Source organism: Colobus angolensis, unplaced genomic scaffold, assembly GCF_000951035.1.
Source record: "Colobus angolensis palliatus isolate OR3802 unplaced genomic scaffold, Cang.pa_1.0 Scaffold345, whole genome shotgun sequence".
Taxonomy (NCBI): domain Eukaryota; kingdom Metazoa; phylum Chordata; class Mammalia; order Primates; family Cercopithecidae; genus Colobus; species Colobus angolensis.
In genome coordinates, this window is record NW_012116766.1 from 1,989,302 (window position 1) to 2,009,048 (window position 19,747).

Below are 19,747 nucleotides of genomic sequence, written 5' to 3' on the forward strand. Positions count from 1 at the left end.
ATATACAGAAATTAAAGTTATAAAATTCAGTTTTAAAATAAGATTTTAGCAGCTCCTTTTAAAATCAATAGTACAAGATCTTAACTTACCTCTATGTCGTCCTAAATCTTTTCTCTGTCCCTTCTCTAAATCTTTCCTTTGTGAAGAAAGTAAGTTTTTCTGTTCAATAGCTTTCAGAGCACATTCTCTGGAAATGTCTTTTATCTTTTCCCTTTGATCAATGTGACTTAACTTAGCTGTAAAAGAAATCATTCTTACTATGATACAGATCATTTTTCAAATTGCTCAATAAAAATAAAACTTGATCTATATAAAAATGTTAAGATATAATTTTAAAAAGCATAGATATGTAGATATATAGTATACAATGGTATTTTTATGATTAAAAACTAAATGTGATTTTTCTTGACACTGGAGATGCATGTTGTCTTTTAGAACTTCTTGTATAGCCTCTAAAACAAGTATAAAAAAAGAAAGAGATCTGCCATTAAAATAATAAGAGCTAAAGGTAACTGAATGGTCACTATTTGCCAGATGTGTTACTCATTTACTTCTTCAAAGTACAATTACTGTCTCTATTTTGGGTAAGGAAACTGAGGCAGAGAGAAATTAGAAATTTGCCCAAGTTCACAAAGTTTGTAAGTCGAGAACCGGGAATATGAACCCGAGTTGTCTGGTTTCAACGCTTCTATTCTTACACACACATATACTATTTCTTGGCTTAAAACTAGGTGTCTTTTGAAAAACATAAAATGCCTTGATCTACGAGTATCGATAATCTGTGAAAGGAAAACTTTTAATATTTAATATTTAATAATTTTTAAAAAGCCTTTATTTTAGTTTTTTGTGGATAACTGTTAATTCTCAACGTTACTACCCTTGATTAAATGAGTTACTTTTATGATTACACATTATTTCATTAATATATTTAAAGGTTGATTACAAAATCATCCTGAACATCCACACAAGAGTTACATGTATTTCTAAACTGTAACTGTACACAGTATCATGAGGTCTCATTTTGAACCCAAGTTACAGAACTCAACTTGTGAAAGTTAGTTATAGGATAACAATAACAAGACAGAGTTGAATAAAAATGAGGTTAAGAACAAACTACGGCAATAGTAACTTTGAACTACTGTTGCATTCACTAACAGTAAATTTAATTTTGGCATTTATGCTAAATTATTAACTCACATTTTTCTGCTTCAAGCTGATTATTAACTCCTTGAAGGAAATGCCACATTGTTGCTTTATTTGGTAACTGTCCAGACTGCCTCAGGCCTACCACAGTCTGAGTGCGTGGAGAAACTCAAACAACTCATGGAATCAAACTGGTCAGGTAAAACTACAGCTCTCAGAGAAATGCATAAATCAAAAGACGAATTTTGTTACCTACTTGTTATTATCTCTTCATAGGCAAGGAAAGCTAGGTAAGCATCCTGCAGTAAGTGAAAAAAGGAAGACACTCACTCGGAACTATGTAAAAATGACAATTTAAACACATACCTGGTCCTCTTCCTACAGCTGTGTGACTGTGGCTCCGATTAGATGATGAAACATTATCAGTTTGAAATTTCTGATTTTCTCTCTGCTTTGCCTGATCACCAAATCCATTTTCTTTTAAATTATCTGACTTATGAATTACAGGCTTTTCACATCCTTAAAAAGAGAAACAAAAATGTATCATTCCTTTCCGTACCATGAAAAGAGATGTTTGAATCATTTTTTTCAGATTATTTTTAACTGTAAAAAAAGTTACTTAAAACTTAAGAGGACTGACATCATTTAAGAATTTTGAAATGCTTTATAATGCATTCAAAAAGGACCTGTTTTGGACTTTTCCAGTTTACTACATCACTTAAAACGTACTTCTCGAAAGAGCTACTAGTGAAGCCTCTTCTGTGATTGTGTGACCATAATAGTGGGTAACTCCTGAAGGTGTTTCTGAGGCCACTGATGAGAAAAGGTTCATTCCAAAATACTAACAAAAATTACTAAAATTGCCTCAACTCTACTCAAAGTCAAATTTGAAATTATCCTCAATATTTGTTGCGAGAAGTCAGGGACCCCGAACAGAGGGCCCGGCTGAAGCCGTGGCAGAAGAACATAAATTGTGAAGATTTCATGGACATTTATTAGTTCCGCAAATTAATACTTTTATAATTTCTTACACCTGTCTTTATTACAAACTCTGAACATAAATTGTGAAGACTTCAAGCACACTTATCACTTCCCCAATCAATATCCTTGTGATTTCCTATGCCTGTCTTTAATCTCTTAATCCTGGTCATCTTCGGAAGCTGAGGAGGATGTATGTCACCTCAGGACCCTGTGATGATTGCGTTAACTGCACAAATTGTTTGTAGTGCATGTGTGTTTGAACAATATGAAATCTGGGCACCTTCAAAAAAGGAACAGGATAACAGCAATGTTCAGGGAACAAGGGAGATGGCCTTGGACCCTGACTGCCAGTGAGCCGGACGGAACAGAGTCATATTTCTCTTCTTTAAAAAGCAAATAGGAGAAATATTGCTTAATTCTTTTTCTCAGCAAGGCACATCCCTGAGAAAGAGAATGCGCCCTGAAGGTAGGTCTATGAACGGCCCCCTTGGAGGCATCCCTCTTTTATGGTCAAAGTCGAAGGGATGAAATAAGCCCCGGTCTCCTGTAGCGCTCCAACACTTATTAGGAGGAGGAAATTCCTGCCTAATAAATTTTGGTGAGACAGGTTGTCTGCTCTCAAACCCTGTCTCCTGATAAGATGTTATCAATGACAATGCATGTGGAAACTTCATTAGCAATTTTAATTTCGCCCCATCCTGTGGTCCTGTGATCTCACCCTGCCTGCACTTGCTTTGTGATATTCTATTACCTTGTGAAGCATGTGATCTCTGTGACCCACACCCTATTCGTACACTCCCTCCCCTTTTGAAAATCGCTAATAAAAACTTGCTGGTTTTATGACTCAGGGAACATCACAGAACCTGCCGACATGTGATGTCTCCCCCGGACACCCAGCTTTAAAATTTCTCCCTCTTGTACTCTTTCCCTTTATTTCTCAAACCAGCCAAGACACTTAGGGAATAGAAAAGAACCCATGTTAAATATCGGGGATGGGGTTCCCCCAGATATTCATTTTATATTCAGAGTATTAGTATTCCTAGTTGACTGTGATAATAGAACATGGAGAATTTTTAAAAGAAAGAATTACCCATATTTTCTGCAACAGATTTGTAATGTGACCAGCTGACAACCTGCCTAAGTGCATCGTCAGTAGAAACTGCTGTCCCATCTGGGTTTGCGTAAAACAAAAGCAGTGGCTGAAAGTGGCATCGAATGCATTTGGAGACAACATCTTTCCATCTAGTTCCAATCTTTTAAAGAAACACAAAGAATAAAGACAAAACAAAACCTTGTAATCAATGTGTTATATGAAAAGACAGAGACTCTGAGTTATTTTATATTTTTAAAAAATTTAGATATGCAGCTGCCAGTAGTTCAAGTATATATCATATTATATAATTAACTGTATTTAGTAACTAGTCTAAATAAAAATCTTTTAAACATTATCATTTACAAATTTGATGGGCAAATAAATTTTAAAAAGCTTTCCAAATATGTGGTTGACTGACATTTGACAAAGACTTCAAGGCAATTCAATGGAGAAATTTAATTAAGAGTCAGCTCAACAAATGGTGTTACAACTGGAGATCAAGAATTTTTACCATGAGAAAAAATAACTTTAACCTGACTTCATATAAAACAAACAAAAAAAATTAACTAAGAATAGCTCACACAAAAACTAAAACTTAACCAGAAGAAAACAAAAGAGAAAATCTTTGGAAACTTGGGGAAGGGCAGATTTCTTAGCATACCAAACCACGGAAGAAAAATATTTTAAAAATGGACTTAATCTAAATTAATTAATAACTTTTGCTCTTAGAAAGACACCATTAAGAAATTGAAAAAAAAAATAAGCAACATACAGCTAATAAAGGACTACTGTGCAGAATAAAGAATGCCTACAATGCATTAAGAAGAAGATAATCCAGTACAAAATACTGGGAAAAAATCTGGACATTTCACCAAAAGAAAGATGTAAGAATGGTCAACAAGCACAAGAAAAGATGCTCAAAATATTACCAACCGCAAGGGAAATGCAAATGAAAACCACAGTGAGATAATATTATACATACACCAGAAGGGCTAACATTAAAAAGAATACCAATACGAAGTGCTGCTGAGAATGTGGAACAACAGGAACTCTCATACACTGCTCTCATAGAATGCAAACTGGTATAACCACTTTGGAAATCAATTTGATAGTTTCTTGTAAAGTTAAACAGACACTTACCACACAACCCAGAAATCCCACTTCTAGGTATTATCTAAGAGCAATGGAAAAAAATATGTTCACAGATTATTCATACTTCAATAGGTAAATGGATAAATTGTTGTACAGCCATGAAACACACAATAAAAATAAAGTGTGAATCCAAACAACATGAATGAATCTTAAAGACATTATGCTAAAGGAAGGGAAGCAGACATAGAGTAGTACATACTATAAGAGACCATCTATATAAAATTGTAGAATAAGTAAAACTAATCTATAATGAGACCAGCAATTTCCTCATCCTGGGGTGGTGTGGGGGGTATGACAACAAAGAAGCCTGATAGAATTTTTCTAGGGTGATGAATATGTTCTGTGTACTGATTATGGTGGTTACATAGGTGAATACATTTATTTATCAAAACTCCAACTGTACACTTAAAATGGGTGTATTTTAATGTTTGTGCACTATACCTCTATAAAATTGATTTAAAAGCAAAACAAAACCAAACAAAAACACTACAAAGCATTCTAGAATATTTTTGCAGAGAAGGAGACTTTTAAGAAACAATTCTGATGAGCTGTTTTGAACTACATATATTCAGCTATTTATCCTCCTCACTGGGGATTCCAAGAGACGTGAGGAGTCCATTTTTTTGTTTGTAATGTGTGTTTTTTGAGAAAAGGTCTCACAGTCACCCAGGCTGGAGTTCAGTAGCACCGTTTCAGCTCACTGCAACTTCCTCCTCCCAGGTTCAAGGGATTCTCATGCCTTTGCCTCCTGGGATTACAGGCATGTACCACCACTCCTGGCTAATTCTGGTATTTTTAGTAGAGACGGGGTTTCACCACACTGGCCAGACTTTGAAGAGTCAATGTGAAAATAAAATAAAAACCTTCACAGGGTAATTAATATACCCAGTTCTTCCTCCAAATTTTGAATAATTTAAACTATGTAAAAGCAAAGTAGAAACTGCAAAACGTTTTTACACATCGACTCAAGATGAAACTTAATAAACTCCTACATCAAAGTACTACGTAATTCAAGCAAAGTGCTGATTTTAAATATAAATACCAAATTTTAACAGCTTTATTGAGGTGTACTATATGAAGTAAAATTATCTAGTTATAGTGTACAAGTCAGTGAGCTTTGACAATACAATTGTGTAAGCCTCACTCCAAAACATTACCTGGTACCCCACTTTGCAGTCCCTGGAAATGAGTGATCTACTCTCCAAACCTTTGTTTTTCCTTCTAGAATTTCATATAAATGGGATCATCGCATGTAATCATTTATATCTCACTTCTTTCACTTAGCATAATGCTTCTGAGATTTGTTCACATTATTGCATGTATCAGTTCAATAGTTCAGTCCTTCTTGCTGAGTATTGTATTCCACTGTATAGCTATACCACAATTTGTTCATCCATTCACCTATTGTTGACATCTGAGTCATATCTAGTTTGAGCATTATGAAGAAAACTATCCTGAACATTCAAGTACACATTTTATGTGGAGTTACGTTTTCACAAGAGTGGATTTGCTGGGTTATATAGTAAATATATGTTTAAAGAAACTGACAGTTTTGAAAGTGAATGTTCAATTTTGTGGTTCCATCAGCCTCGTGTGAGAGATCTAGCTGTTCTTATCCTCACCAACTATTTGTATTGTCAGTCTTTTTAATTTTGGTCATTACAACAGGTGAGTACTAGAATCTCATTATGAATTAAATTTGTATTTCCTTTGTGGTTAATGATGTACTGAATATCATTTCAAGGCCATTCATATATCTTCACTGGTGAACTGTCAACATTTTTTGCTGATTTTTTAATTGGGTTTTAAGAGTTATTTCAATATTCTGGATACAGTCTTTATTAGATACATGCTTCACAAATATTTTCTCTCAGTATATGGTTTGTCATTTTATTCTCCTAATAGTATCTCACTGAAGAACAACAATTTTAACTTTCAATGAAGTCTAACTTACCAACTATTTTTATGGTTCATGCTTATTAAACGTTATCTAAGAAATCCCTATACATAAATAGTAGTTTTACTATCCTTTCCTGATATTCCCATCTCAGTCATTTCTGGTCTGTTTTTATTAATTTTTCTTCAGGATCTTTGAATATTTGGTAATATTTTATTGAATGCTATTTTGAAGTGGCATATTGAATTTCACTGAAATTCACAGTCTTGGGTATTGAATTTTGTTGTGTTATTTTAAAAGTGGGATTAGCTTTGAACTTTCAAGGCTTGTTTTAAGCTTTTATTTCTTTTGTTCTTTTTTTCTTTTTGAGACAGAGTCTCACTCTGTCACCAGGCTGAAGTGCAGTTGCACGATCTCAGCTCACTGCAACCTCTGCCTCCTACCTTTTGTTTTCCAGTGATGCTTCCCATCTCTCCCAATTAACCCCAAACTTGTGTGGGTTCACCCCTCACATGCACAAATCACAATTTAGCCACAAATTCCAGGGAACCCTTCTGTCAATTTCCAGAACTTTCTCCCTGTGCAGTTTTCTTTCTAGTATTCTGTCCTGCAAATTTTAGCCATCTAGGCCTCCCTGAACTCCAGTTTCAGTCTGCAGAACTCAGTGACACTGCTGGGCTTTGTTTGGGCTCCCACTGCCTGCACTGCAACCCAGAAATTACCTCTAGGCAGTAAGCAGTGGGTAATTATAGAGCTGACCTCATTTGTTTCCCTTTTCTCTGTTCAACTGCATGTTGTTCAATGTTTAGAGTTGTTTCACCTATGTCCTAGTTTTAAACAGTGAAATGCCTATTTCTATAGCAGTTAATCCTTCGTGGGTAGAATTAGAAGTCCACTAAATACCAAATATTTGAATTTGTATTGTCTTAATCACAGTGCTGATAAATGGCCTTTCATTGTATATTAAAATGAAACTAAATAGAATTCTACATCATTTGCTTATAACAAACAAAGAACTTGCATTTTTAAATGAGTTTACTACTTAATAAAGATTGCCAAAGCCAGTAAGCTTTGGCAAGACCAATAGTTTTCAACTGTGCTATGTCTGAATTTCCTGTAGAACTTAAAATTTCAGATACCTGACTTTACACTACTGAATCAAAATTTTAAGAGTCCAGGAATATATGTTTTTTAAAAAGCTCCTCATGTGATTCCAATACTCCTTATTAAGAACTATTATTCACTACTTTTCTAGACAGTATTATTACTATTTGAGTAAATAAATTACAGTTGGCCCTTGAACAACACAGGTTTGAACTGTGCACGTTCACTTATATGTGAATTTTCTTCTGCCTCTACCACCCAAGACAGCAAGACCAATCTTCCTTTTCTTCCTCTTCAGTCTACTCAATGTGAAGATAGCAAGGATGAAGACGTTTATGATGATCCACTTCCGCTGAGTGAGTGGTAAATATATTTCCTTTTGCTTATAATTTTCTAAGTAAGATTTTTTTTCTAGCTTACTTTACTGTGAGAGTACAGTATATAATACATATAACATACAGAATATGTGTTAATTGACTGTTTATGTTTTTGGTAAGGCTGTCTGTCAATAGTAAGCTGCTGGCAGTTAAGTTTTGAGGAAGTCAAAAGTTGTACATGGGTTTTCAACTGCACAGGGGCTTGGCACTCCTATGTTGTTCAAGGGTCAACTGTAATTACCAAAAGATGTAACTGATATATCTATTTCTGTATTCCACACACAAAATTTGAAAAAAAATTGTCATAATAAAAATAAAGGCAAGCACATTTTCATCACTAGTTATACAAAACTACTGTGACTCACCTACAAAAAAAAAAAAAGCAAGTATGCATCAGGCAAAAAGGATCATCACTGACACACAGATCACTGATAGTTACATATTTGTATACTAATATTCATTAGTCTATTATTATTCTGGAAATGAACTGCTTTAAAAGTTGGCTTCAAAATAAGCCAATTTCAAGAATAACAAAAGAAAGTTTGAACTTAATGTTGCTATCATTGTTATGTTCATTACTATTTTACATAATAATTATATCATCCTTTTGAACATTAATATCAATATATCATTTATTAACAAAAAGTAAAAATCACAGTAATTATTTCAGTTAAAGAAAGTGTCACTTACCTCTTTCACATTTGCATCATCAAAAAATACCCATTTGGAACTTTTGGTGTGAAATGCAAAGGCACAATAATGTCGGCTGGTGTAGCAGATCATACCAACAAGGTTAAGTTCACTATTTTTGGCATTTTCATCAGTAACTCTATAAAAAAGCTGTTCAAAAAAATTAGTAATTTACACTTAACACTGTATCTTTTGCAAAATGAGGATTAGATGAATCATGTATTTGACACATAATGAAATATTTCTCACGCATACTGCCCCAATCCAATATTATGATATTATTACTTGAAGGCACCACTGACATCACACTGTTAACAGAATTACCACTTTTAATTCATTCATAGAAACTTTAAGTCCAAAAAAAATGAATTCACTACAAATTAGTAATAATAGAGTATCTCTAATGACACATGACTGACACTTTTCATAAAGAAACTCAAAATATGAGATAAATTCCACATTTCTGGTAATTCTTGACTGAATCATGTATTTGAATGTTCATTAAACATATAATCTAAAAGGTAATTATCTCTAAAACTTTAATTGTAACATCAACCGACTCAAAATATACTAAGAAAGTAACAAGCATATCAAGAGATCATGGCCGGGTATGCTGGCTCATGCCTGTAATCCCAGCCCTTTGGGAAGCCAAGGCACGTGGACCAACTTGAGGCCAAGAGTTCGAGAACAGCCTGGCAAACATGGTAAAACCCCATCTCTACTAAAAATACAAAAAATTAGCTGGGTATGGTGGCACATGCCTGTGATCCTAGCTACTAGGGAGGCTGAAGCATGAAAATTGCTTGAGCCTGGGAGGCAGAGATTGTAGTGAGCCAAGATTTGCCACTGCACTGCAGCCTGGGCGACAGAGCAAGACTCTGCTGGGGGGAAAAAAAAGAGATCAGTACTTTAGATGATTTTTAAATCTTAAACCTTTCTAAGTTAACAGTATTTGTATTTACAATCATGACTATAGATAAAAAATCATCAATCATCATTTTAGAGTGAAAGAAGCAAAAGTCATGAGACAGTTTAGTTTGTAATTAAAAGCCATTGCTAGTCTATGTAGTAAAGGCATTCCAGTTAGCCTGGTTTGATTAAACTTGACTTTATCAGATAAAACATCGAAATAGTATTATTTTGTTCAGAAAAAAAGTTAGTTCTGAAATCAAAATAAGTGTATCATAATATATATCAAGATGTTTTAGAAGAATTTGAAAATAAAAGGGAAGGGAATGAAAATAGATAAGATACCCCAGGAAGATAAAGATGTGTTGCTAGATTCCGAACAATATCTTCGGTCAAGTCAGAATGCTCAGAGTCCCAGACTAAACCAATTGTAACAATCTCTGGGCAATTCATTAAAACACGGCGAATTTTTATTTTTTGGCCACAGTTACTCTACAGAAAAACACAAAAGAAAAGTTCTAAAATTATGAAAACAGATAACCCATAGGCAAAACCTTACACAGTTTGTATTATATAATGACATTTTTAACATATATTTGCAATTTATTCAGTATACTAAAAAATGACTTCTAACAAGCGATTTGTCTTAATTATTGATTAAACAAGAAGTCTATTTTAAATAAAAGTATTCTTTGATATTTTTGTAAATCTGTTAAAGAATTCAACCTAAAAAAAAGCAGAAATAAAACCACTGAAGTCAAATAAAAGTATTCTTTGATATTTTTGTAAATCTGTTAAAGAATTCAACCTAAAAAAAAGCAGAAATAAAACCACTGAAGTCAGTATACAAATATATTAGATGAGAAAAGAGTATCATTCAAGTTTACTGAAAAGAAACTTTCTCTTTAATCAAATGATAAATTTCAGGACTTTGAAAAAATTTAATCAACATATGCTACCTTCAAACCTTCACAAACTTAGGAGTTTTTAAAGAAATTATACTAAGATAAATGGTACACATGGTATAATCTAAAATAATATTTTTTAAAAATTCTTAAAGCTAATTCTATATATAGAATCAATATTTACATGATAATATCTGAATGCCTATTTTCAAATTTACAGAACAAGAAGCATACTAACATTCTCCAAACTATACTTACAGGACATTTCCTATAGTCATCTGTTGTGTTTGCTGCTTGTAGCAATTCTGCAAACATTTCAGGTTTAAAGCGTTCATGCCTTTCCAACATTCTTTCAACTTCATTGCTACAAAAAAAGAAGCAATCCCAAATTGGGCCTATGAACTTAAAATTTTAATAAATTGCACATGAAAAATATTGTCAGTTTAGATGTGCATCACTTTTTCTGTCTAAAACATGACCATAACTGAAAAATGAACCATAAAGTACATTTCCATAAAATGAAAAATTATTAAATTTGCCAAGTATATGATGAAAAAATTAGCTCAAATAAAGAGAACAAAATAACATAAAATTATATGTTTGGAACTAGACGAATGAGGCTAAGATCCTCTGTCTGGAGATAGTTTTAAGGCAAATGTTTCATTTGTATTATTACTTAATGAGTAGAAACTTAAGTTTAAACCCTACCCTAACAAGAACAACAAACTGTAGGAAAGGCTCCCTCTCTGGCCCAAAGTTCCTAGAAGCAAAGTTATCAATTTCGGCTAGAAGGTCCTTTGCTGATTAAATGCAGAAGTCACAACCAGAGTTATTAAAGCCAGACTTACGCCTTTTGTTCTTATTATGAATATTACTCCTGGTTTTGTGTGTGTGTGTGTGTGTGTGTCTGTGTGTGTGAGATGGAGTCTTGCTCTATCACCCAGGCTGGAGTGCAACCTCCACCTCCCAGGTTCAAGCGATTCTTGTGCCTCAGCCACTCGAGGAGCTGGGATTACAGGCACGTGCCACCACACCTGGCTAATTTTTGTATTTCTAGTAGAGACGGGGTTTCACTATGTTCCCCAGGCTGGTCTTGAACTCCTGACCTCAGGTGATCCACCCGCCTCAGACTCCCAAAGTGTTGGGATTACAGGAGTGAGTCACTGTGCCCAGCCAGGATACTAATCATTTTATTAGAGCCCAGGCAGGCCCTTTAATGCACTACAGGTTAACTGTGATACTTTTTATTCAACCTCCTTAAAAGACATATTTTTATGTATCAGGGTATTAAGTAACTAATATGGTTTGGCTGTGTCCCCACCCAAATCTCATCTTGAATTATAGCTCCCAAAATTCCTTCATGTTGTGGGAGGGACCCAGCTGGAAACAACTGAATCATGGGGGCAGTTTCCCCCATACTGTTCTGGTGGTAGTGAGTAAGTCTCACAAGAGCTGACGGTTTCGTAAGGGGAAACCCCTTTCGCTTGGCTCTCATTCTTTCCTCTTGCCTGCCACCATGTAAGATGTGACTTTGCTCCTCCTTTCCTTCTGCCATGGTTGTGAGGCCTACTCAGCCACATGGAACTATGAGTCAATTAAACCTCTTTGCTTTATAAATTACCCAGTCTTGAGTATGTCTTTATTAGCAGCATGAGAACAGGCTAATACTAAAACTATCTAAATATTTCCAAAAAGGAATGTCATGTAAGCTGAAACACTAACTAGTTTCCATTCTAGATGTTCTGGTTGTACTTAACAATAATATAACTATTCTAGAGCTGGATATATTTTACAGTTCAACAGTTTAAATAATCTCCAAGTATTTGGTAACAACTAAATGTACCCATCCAAAACACTTCATGAGTACACTAGAAGGCCCTACATCCGATAAGCTCATTCAAACTGCATATACTGCTCTTACAAAACTGACAGCATTAGACAACATCCAGAAAAATGTTGAAGTCAGGCAGATCTGGGTTTCAATCTTAATTCATCTACTTTTTAGATTAACCTCATTAAACCTATTTCTTCATCAACAAAATAGAATTTTCATTAACGTTAAAAGTGACAACCTACATAAAGCCTGGAACATGGTAAGCATTCAGTAACTGGTATTCAACACTGATTACCAACACAAATAAGAGTATTATAGTTAGAATTCAAAGCGCACATTCCTGCAACTTGCAGTGTTTACCAAGCAGAGAATGATGGGCTCTAATTCTTATTATCTAACATTCTGCCTGAGAACACTGTCATTTCATTCAAGAGTTTTAAAGTAGACTTAAAATTTTAGTTTTTAACTTATTGTCTATCTTTGTTCGAATACCATCCTACTTTTCATAGAAATTTTAAAAAATGACTGACAACCGACTACAATTTGACTGAAGTTTAGGAATGTTTCTCTAAATCAGTGTTTTTTACTTGTCTGTAAACGTAAGAAAGATAGTAAACACATCCAAATAACAAAATTGTTATTATTCAATAATCTTTATGAAATAAGGTTTTATACCCAATAAAGCCAGGAAGATAAATCATATGAAATGGATGAACATGATATTCACTTTGCACACTGACACAAATATTGGCAACATTTATCAACTGTTGCACTAACATATTCTGACTGATAATTACTGATCCATATTATGTCTTTCGTATTAAAATGTATGCAAATGTTTATGATCTTACTCAACGTTTACCACATGCCAAATTTTTTTTTCTTTTTTTTTTTTTGGTGAGATGTAATCTCACTCTGTCACCCAGGCTGGAGTGCAGTGGCATGAACTCAGCTCATTGCAACCTCCACCTCCCGGGATCAAGCAATTATCTGCCTCAGCCTCCCAAGGAGCTAGGATTACAGGCGCCCAAGACCACACCCAGCTAATTTTTTATTTTTAGTAGAGATGGGGTTTCACCATCTTGGCCAGGCTGGTCTTGAACTCCTGACCTCAGGTGATCCACCAGCCTTAGCCTCCCAGTGTTCTGGGATTACAGGCGTTAGCCACTGCACCTGGCCACATGCCAAATACGTATACTTTCAAATACCTGTTGGAAAATAGTCAAAGAACATTATGTAAGGTCTAGGGTTAACTTTTAGATCCTTAACTAGCTAATCTTTCATGGACAGAAAGGGAGAGAGTGAGTGGGCAGGTGAGCAGGCAAGCATGGCAAATTTTTTATTTAAAGTGAATGTTGAGGCCTCAAATGCAATAACCTAACTGAGAATTATGCTCACATTTTTGTTTCTTCTCTGTTTACCCTAGCTCTTATCACCAGAAAGGGACATAGCAGAGCTGACTGAAAATATGGCCATTACAAACAGAACATCTCATAAATGAAGCAACCACGTATAGTTCCATTTAACATTGTTTATCATTTTATGCTCCCCTTCACAGTTCTAAAATTTGTTATAAATTAAATAGACATAAAATTTAACTAGTATTATGTACACTTCACTAAGTAACACACATATTAGGCTAAATTACAAACATCCAACTTTGATAGACATCACTTAATACATCTCACAGCAGCATATCTAGTAGCCTCACACAGAGAGGGGAAACTCATGTATGCTACAATTTTATAAAATAAGTGTTCAATGTGCTTAAATATAGTATTAACGTTTTTGATAATTATGCTTTAATAGGTTCTTACCATAAGGCTGTTGTAGAAATGTACCGCACAAATTCTGTAAAAGGTAGAGGATCTGATGATGCTCCACAGCTACGACACACACACTACATAGGCAAAAACATATGCTTAATCTATCAATCATAAAACAGAACTATAATATCTAAATAATAATCAAGCCACCTCACCTGTTCATACAGAGTCATAGCAAACTTCTGGTGAGTGATACAAGATTTAGAGGTACACATGTCTGCATCTCTGCTTGGCACTATGTGAAAATGAATCCTCTCCAAAATATTCTCCTAATTTAAAAATAAAATAGATAAATGAGTGTTGATCTTGCAGGGAACACAGCAAAATGCAACTCTTTACCTGGAGATTTCCCAAAGTGTAAATTTAAGAGTGTCATACATATTGTTAGCTTTCCAGCTTTCCTCTCTAATGAACACTTTGATCGAATGTTCAATTATTCACCTTTTATAGCACTAGCTAAAAGAAAATGTTGCTTAATGAAAGCAACATTATAATATAACATGATCTTTAATAAAGTTATTTTTAATCCTCCTAAAAACCCCTGGTGACTGACATCTAAAATTTAATATTAGAAAACAGTTTCCTGTGTTCCTGACATTCTCAAATGAAGGAAAAACAGATAGCTTAAAAAAAAATCCTGGATGGCTGAATAGGAAGAGCTCCACTCTACAGCTCCCAGCGAGATCGACACAGAACACAGGTAATTTCTACATTTCCAACTGAGGTACCTGGTTCATCTCATTGGGACTAGTTGGACAGTGAGTGCAACCCACGGAGGGCGAGCCAAAGCAGGGCAGGACATCACCTCACCCGGGAAGCGCAAGAGGTCAGGGGATTTCTGTGTTCTAGCCAAGGGAAGCCATGAGTCAATGTACCTGGAGGAGCAGTACACTCCTGCCAAAATACTGAGCTTTTCCCATGGTCTTAGCAACCAGCAAACCAGAGTTCCCCTCCAGTGCCTGGCTCAGCTGGTCCGACACCAACGGAACCTTGCTCACTGCTAGTGCAGCAGTCTGAGATCAACCTGGGACGCAGGAGCTTGGTGGGGGGAGGGGTGTCTGCTATTGCTGGGGCCTGAGTAGGTGGTTCTCTGCTCATAGTGTAAACAAAGCCACAGGTACGCCTGAACGGGGTGGGGGCCACCGCAGCTCACCAAGGCCTACTGCCTCCCTAGATTCCACCTCTGGGGGCAGGACATATCTGAACAAGACAGCAGACAGCTTCTTCAGACCTAAATGTCCCCATCTGACAGCTCTGAAGAGAGGAGTGATTCTCCCAACATGGCGTTCGAGTTCCAATAATGAACAGACTGCCTCCTCAAGTGGGTCCCTGACCCCCGTGTAGCCTGACTGGGAGACACCTCCCACTAGGGGCCGACAGACACCTCATACAGGTGGGTGTTCCTCGGGACAAAGCTTCTAGAGAAAGAATCAGGCAGCAATATTTGCTGTTGTGCAGCCTTCGCTAGTGATAACCAAGTAAACAGGGTCTGGAGTGGACCTCCAGCAAACCCCAACAGCCCGCAGCTGAGGGGCCTGTCTGTTAGAACGAAAACAAACAAACAGAAAGGAATAGCATCAACATCAACAAAAATGACATCTACACCAAAACACCATGCATAGGTCACCAACATCAAAGACCAAAGGTAGATAAAACCACAAAGATGGGGAGAAACCAGAGTAGAAAGGCTGAATATTCCAAAAACCAGAAGGTGTCTTCTCCTCCAAGGAATATAACCCCTCGCCTGCAAGGTAACAAAACTGGCTGGAGAATGAGTTTGAAGAGTTGACAGAAGTGGGCTTCAGAAGGTCAGTAATAACAAACTTCTCCGAGCTAAAGAAGCATGTTCTAACCCAGTGCAAGAAAGCTAAAAACCTTGAAAAAAGGTTAGACGAATGGCTAACTAGAATAACCCATGAAGAGAAGAGCTTATATGACCTGATGGAGCTTAAAAACACGGTAAGAGAACTTCGTGAAGCATACACAAACTTCAGTAGCCGATTCAATCAAGCAGAAGAAAGGCTATCAGTGACTAAAGATCAAATTAATGAAATAAAGTCAGAAGACAAGATTAAAGAAAAAAGAGTGAAAAGAACCTAACAAAGCCTCCAAGAAATATGGGACTATGTGAAAAGAGCAAATCTGTGTTTGATTGGTATACCTGAAAGTGATGGGGAGAATGGAAACAAGTTAGAAAACAGTCTTCAGGATATTGTCCAGGAGAACTTCCCCAACCTAATAAGGCAGGCCAACATTCAAGTTCAGGAAATACAGAGACCACCACAAAGATACTCGTCGAGAAGAGCAACCCAAAGACACATAATTATCACATTCACCAAGGTTGAAATGAAGGAAAAAATGTTAAAGGCAGCCAGAGAGAAAGGTCTGGTTACCCACAAAGAGAAGCCCATCAGACTAAAGGTGGATCTCTCTGCAGAAACTCTACAAGCCAGAAAAGAGTGGGGGCCAATATTCAACATTTTTAAAGAAAACAATTTTCAACCCAGAATATCCACCAAACTAAGCTTCATAAGTAAAGGACAAATAAAATCCTTTACAGACAAGCAAATGCTGAATCTGTCACCAGGCCTGCCTTACAAGAGCTCCTGAAGGAAGCACTAAACATGGATAGGAACGACCGGCACCAGCCACTGCAAAAACATGCCAAATTTAAAACCCATCAACGCTATGAAAAAACTGCATCAATTAATAGGCAAAATAACCAGCTAATATCATAACGACAGGATCAAATTCACACATAACAATATTAACCTTAAAGGCAAATGGGCTAAATGCCCCAGTTAAAAGACACAGACTGGCAAATTGGATAAAGAGTCAAGACCCATCAGTGTGCTGTATTCAGAAGACCCATCTCACTCAAAATAAAGGGATGGAGGAAGATCTACCAAGCAAATGGAAAGCAAAAAAAAAAAAAAAAAAAAGCAGGGGTTGCAATCTTGGTCTCTGATAAAATAGGCTTTAAACCAACAAAGATCAAAAGAGACAAAGAAGGCCATTACATAATGGTAAAGGGATCAATTCAATAATAAGAGCTAACTATCCTAAATATACATGCACCCAATACAGGAGCACCCAGATTCATAAAGCAAGTACTTAGAGACCTACAAAGACACTTCGACTCACACACAATAATAATGGGAGACTTTAACACCCCACTGTCAATATTAGACAGATCAACAAGACAGAAAATTTACAAGGATATCCAGGACTTGAACTCAACTCTAGACCAAGCAGACCTAATAGACATCTACAGAACTCTACACAACAAATAAACAGAATATATATTGTTCTCAGCACCACATCGCACTTATGCTAAAATTGACCACATAATTGGAAGTAAAACACTCCCGAGCAAATGTAAAAGAACAGAAATCACAACAAACTGTCTCTCAGACCACAGTGCAACCAAATTAGAACTTAGGATTAAGAATCTCATTCAAATCCGCACAACTAGATGGAAAATGAGCAACCTGCTCAGGAAAGACTACTAAGTAAATAACAACATGAAGGCAGAAATAAAGCTGTTCTTTAAAATCAATGAGAACAAAGACACAACGTACCCGAATCTCTGGGACACATTTAAGGCAGTGTGTGAAGGGAAATTTATAGCACTAAATGCCCACAAGAGAAAGCAGGAGATATCTGAAATTGACACCGTAACATCATAATTAAAGGAACAAGAGAAGCAAGAGCAAATAAATTCAAAAACTAGCAGAAGACAAGAAATAAGTAGGTTCAGAGCAGAACTGAAGGAGAAAGAGACACAAAAAGCCTTTCAAAAAAATCAGTGAATCCAGGAGGTGGTTTTTTGAAAAGATCAACAAAATAGACCACTAGCAAGACTAATAAAGAAGAAAAGAGAGAAGAATCAAATAAATGCAATAAAAAATGAGAAAGGGGATATCACCACCGATCCCACAGAAATACAAACTACCATCACAGAATACTATAAACACCTCTACACAAATAAACTAGAAAATCTAGAAGAAATGGATGAATTCCTGGACACATACATCCTCCTAAGACAAAACCAGAAAGAATTTGAATCTCTGAATACCAACAACAGGTTCTGAAATTGAAGCAATAATTAATAGCCTATCAACCAAAAAAAGTCCAGGACCAGACAGAGTCACAGCCAAATTCACCAGAGGTACAAAGACGAGTTGGTACCATTCCTTCTGAAACTATTCCAATCAACAGAAAAAGAGGGAATCCTCCCTAACTCATTTTATGAGGCCAGCATCATCCTGATACCAAAGCCTGGCAGAGACACAACAAAAAAAAGAATTTTAGGCCAATATCCCTGATGAACATTAAAGTGAAAATCCTTAGTAAAATACTGGCAAACTGAATCCAGCAGCACATCAAAAAGCGATCAAGTTGGCTTCATCCCTGGGATGCAAGGCTGGTTCAACATATGCAAATCAATAAACATAATCCATCACATAAACAGAACCAATGACAAAAACCACATGATTATTTCAATAGATACAGAAAAGGCCTTCAACAAAATTCAACTGTCTTTCATGCTAAAAACTCGGAATAAACTAGGTATCAATGGAACGTATCTCAACATAATAAGAGCTATTTATGACAAACCCACAGCCAATATCATACTGAATGGGCAAAAACTGGAAGCATTCCCTTTGAAAACTGGCACAAGACAAGGATGCCCTCTCTCACCACTCCTATTTGGAAGTTCTGGCCAGGGCAATCAGGCAAAAGAAAGCGATAAAGAGTATTCAGATAGGAAGACAGGAAGTCAAATTGTCTGTTTGCAGATGACATGACTATATATTTAGAAAACCCCACTGTCTCAGCCCCAAATCTCCTTAAGCTGATAAGCAACTTTAGCAAAGTCTCGGGATACAAAATCAATGTGCAAAAATCACGAGCATTCCTTTACACCAATAATAGACAAACAGAGAGCCAAATCATGAGTGAATTCCCATTCACAATTGCTACAAAGAGAATAAAATACCTAGGAATCCAACTTACAAGGGATGTGAAGGACCTCTTAAAGGAGAACTACAAACCACTGCTCAATGAAATAAAAGAGGACACAAACAAATGCAAGAACATTCCATGCTCATGGATAGGAAGAATCAACATCGTGAAAATGGTCATACTGCCAAAAGTAATTTACAGATTCAATGCTATCCCCATCAAGCTACCACTTCACAGAATTGGAAAAAACTATTTTTTTAAAGTTTATATGGAACCAAAAAAGAGCTCGCATAGCCAAGACAATCCTGGGTAAGAAGAATAAAGCTGGAGGCATCACGCTATCTGACTTCAAACTTTACTACAAGGCAACGGTAACCAAAACAGCATGGTACTGGTACCAAACATATATATAGACCAGTAGAACAGAATGGGGGTCTCAGAAATAACACCACACATCTACCACCATCTGATCTTTGACAAACCTGACATACACAAGCAATGGGGAAAAGATTCCCTACTTAATAAATTGTGTTGGGAAAACTGGCTAGCCATATGCAGAAAACTGACACTGGACCCCTTCCTTACACCTTATACAAAAATCAACTCAATGGATCAAAGACTTAAACGTAAGACCTAGGACCATAAAAATCCTGAAGAAAACCTAGGCAATACCATTGAGGACATAGGCATGTGCAAAGACTTCATGTCTAAAACACCAAAAGCAGTGGCAACAAAAGCCAAAACTGACAAATGGGATCTATTTAAACCAATCTACACAGCAAAAGAAACCATCATTAGAGTGAACAGGCAACCTACAGAATGGGAGAAAATTTTTGCAATCTATCCATCTGACAAAGGGCTAATATCC

At 36.1% G+C, this 19,747-nt stretch overlaps 1 protein-coding gene across 1 annotated transcript in view; it reads right to left on the minus strand.

The window, feature by feature from the left end:
• The window catches only part of USP53 (ubiquitin specific peptidase 53), an 81,587-nt gene that overhangs the window by 18,208 nt on the left and 43,632 nt on the right, over positions 1-19,747 (minus strand). The window contains exons 7-14 of the mRNA XM_011952708.1: positions 14,067-14,180; positions 13,903-13,985; positions 10,510-10,615; positions 9,692-9,838; positions 8,438-8,587; positions 3,215-3,377; positions 1,510-1,662; positions 90-236 (exon numbers count right to left, since the gene is read on the minus strand). Coding sequence (XP_011808098.1) covers positions 90-236; positions 1,510-1,662; positions 3,215-3,377; positions 8,438-8,587; positions 9,692-9,838; positions 10,510-10,615; positions 13,903-13,985; positions 14,067-14,180 — 1,063 coding nt within the window. The remainder of the gene's footprint in view (positions 1-89; positions 237-1,509; positions 1,663-3,214; positions 3,378-8,437; positions 8,588-9,691; positions 9,839-10,509; positions 10,616-13,902; positions 13,986-14,066; positions 14,181-19,747) is intronic.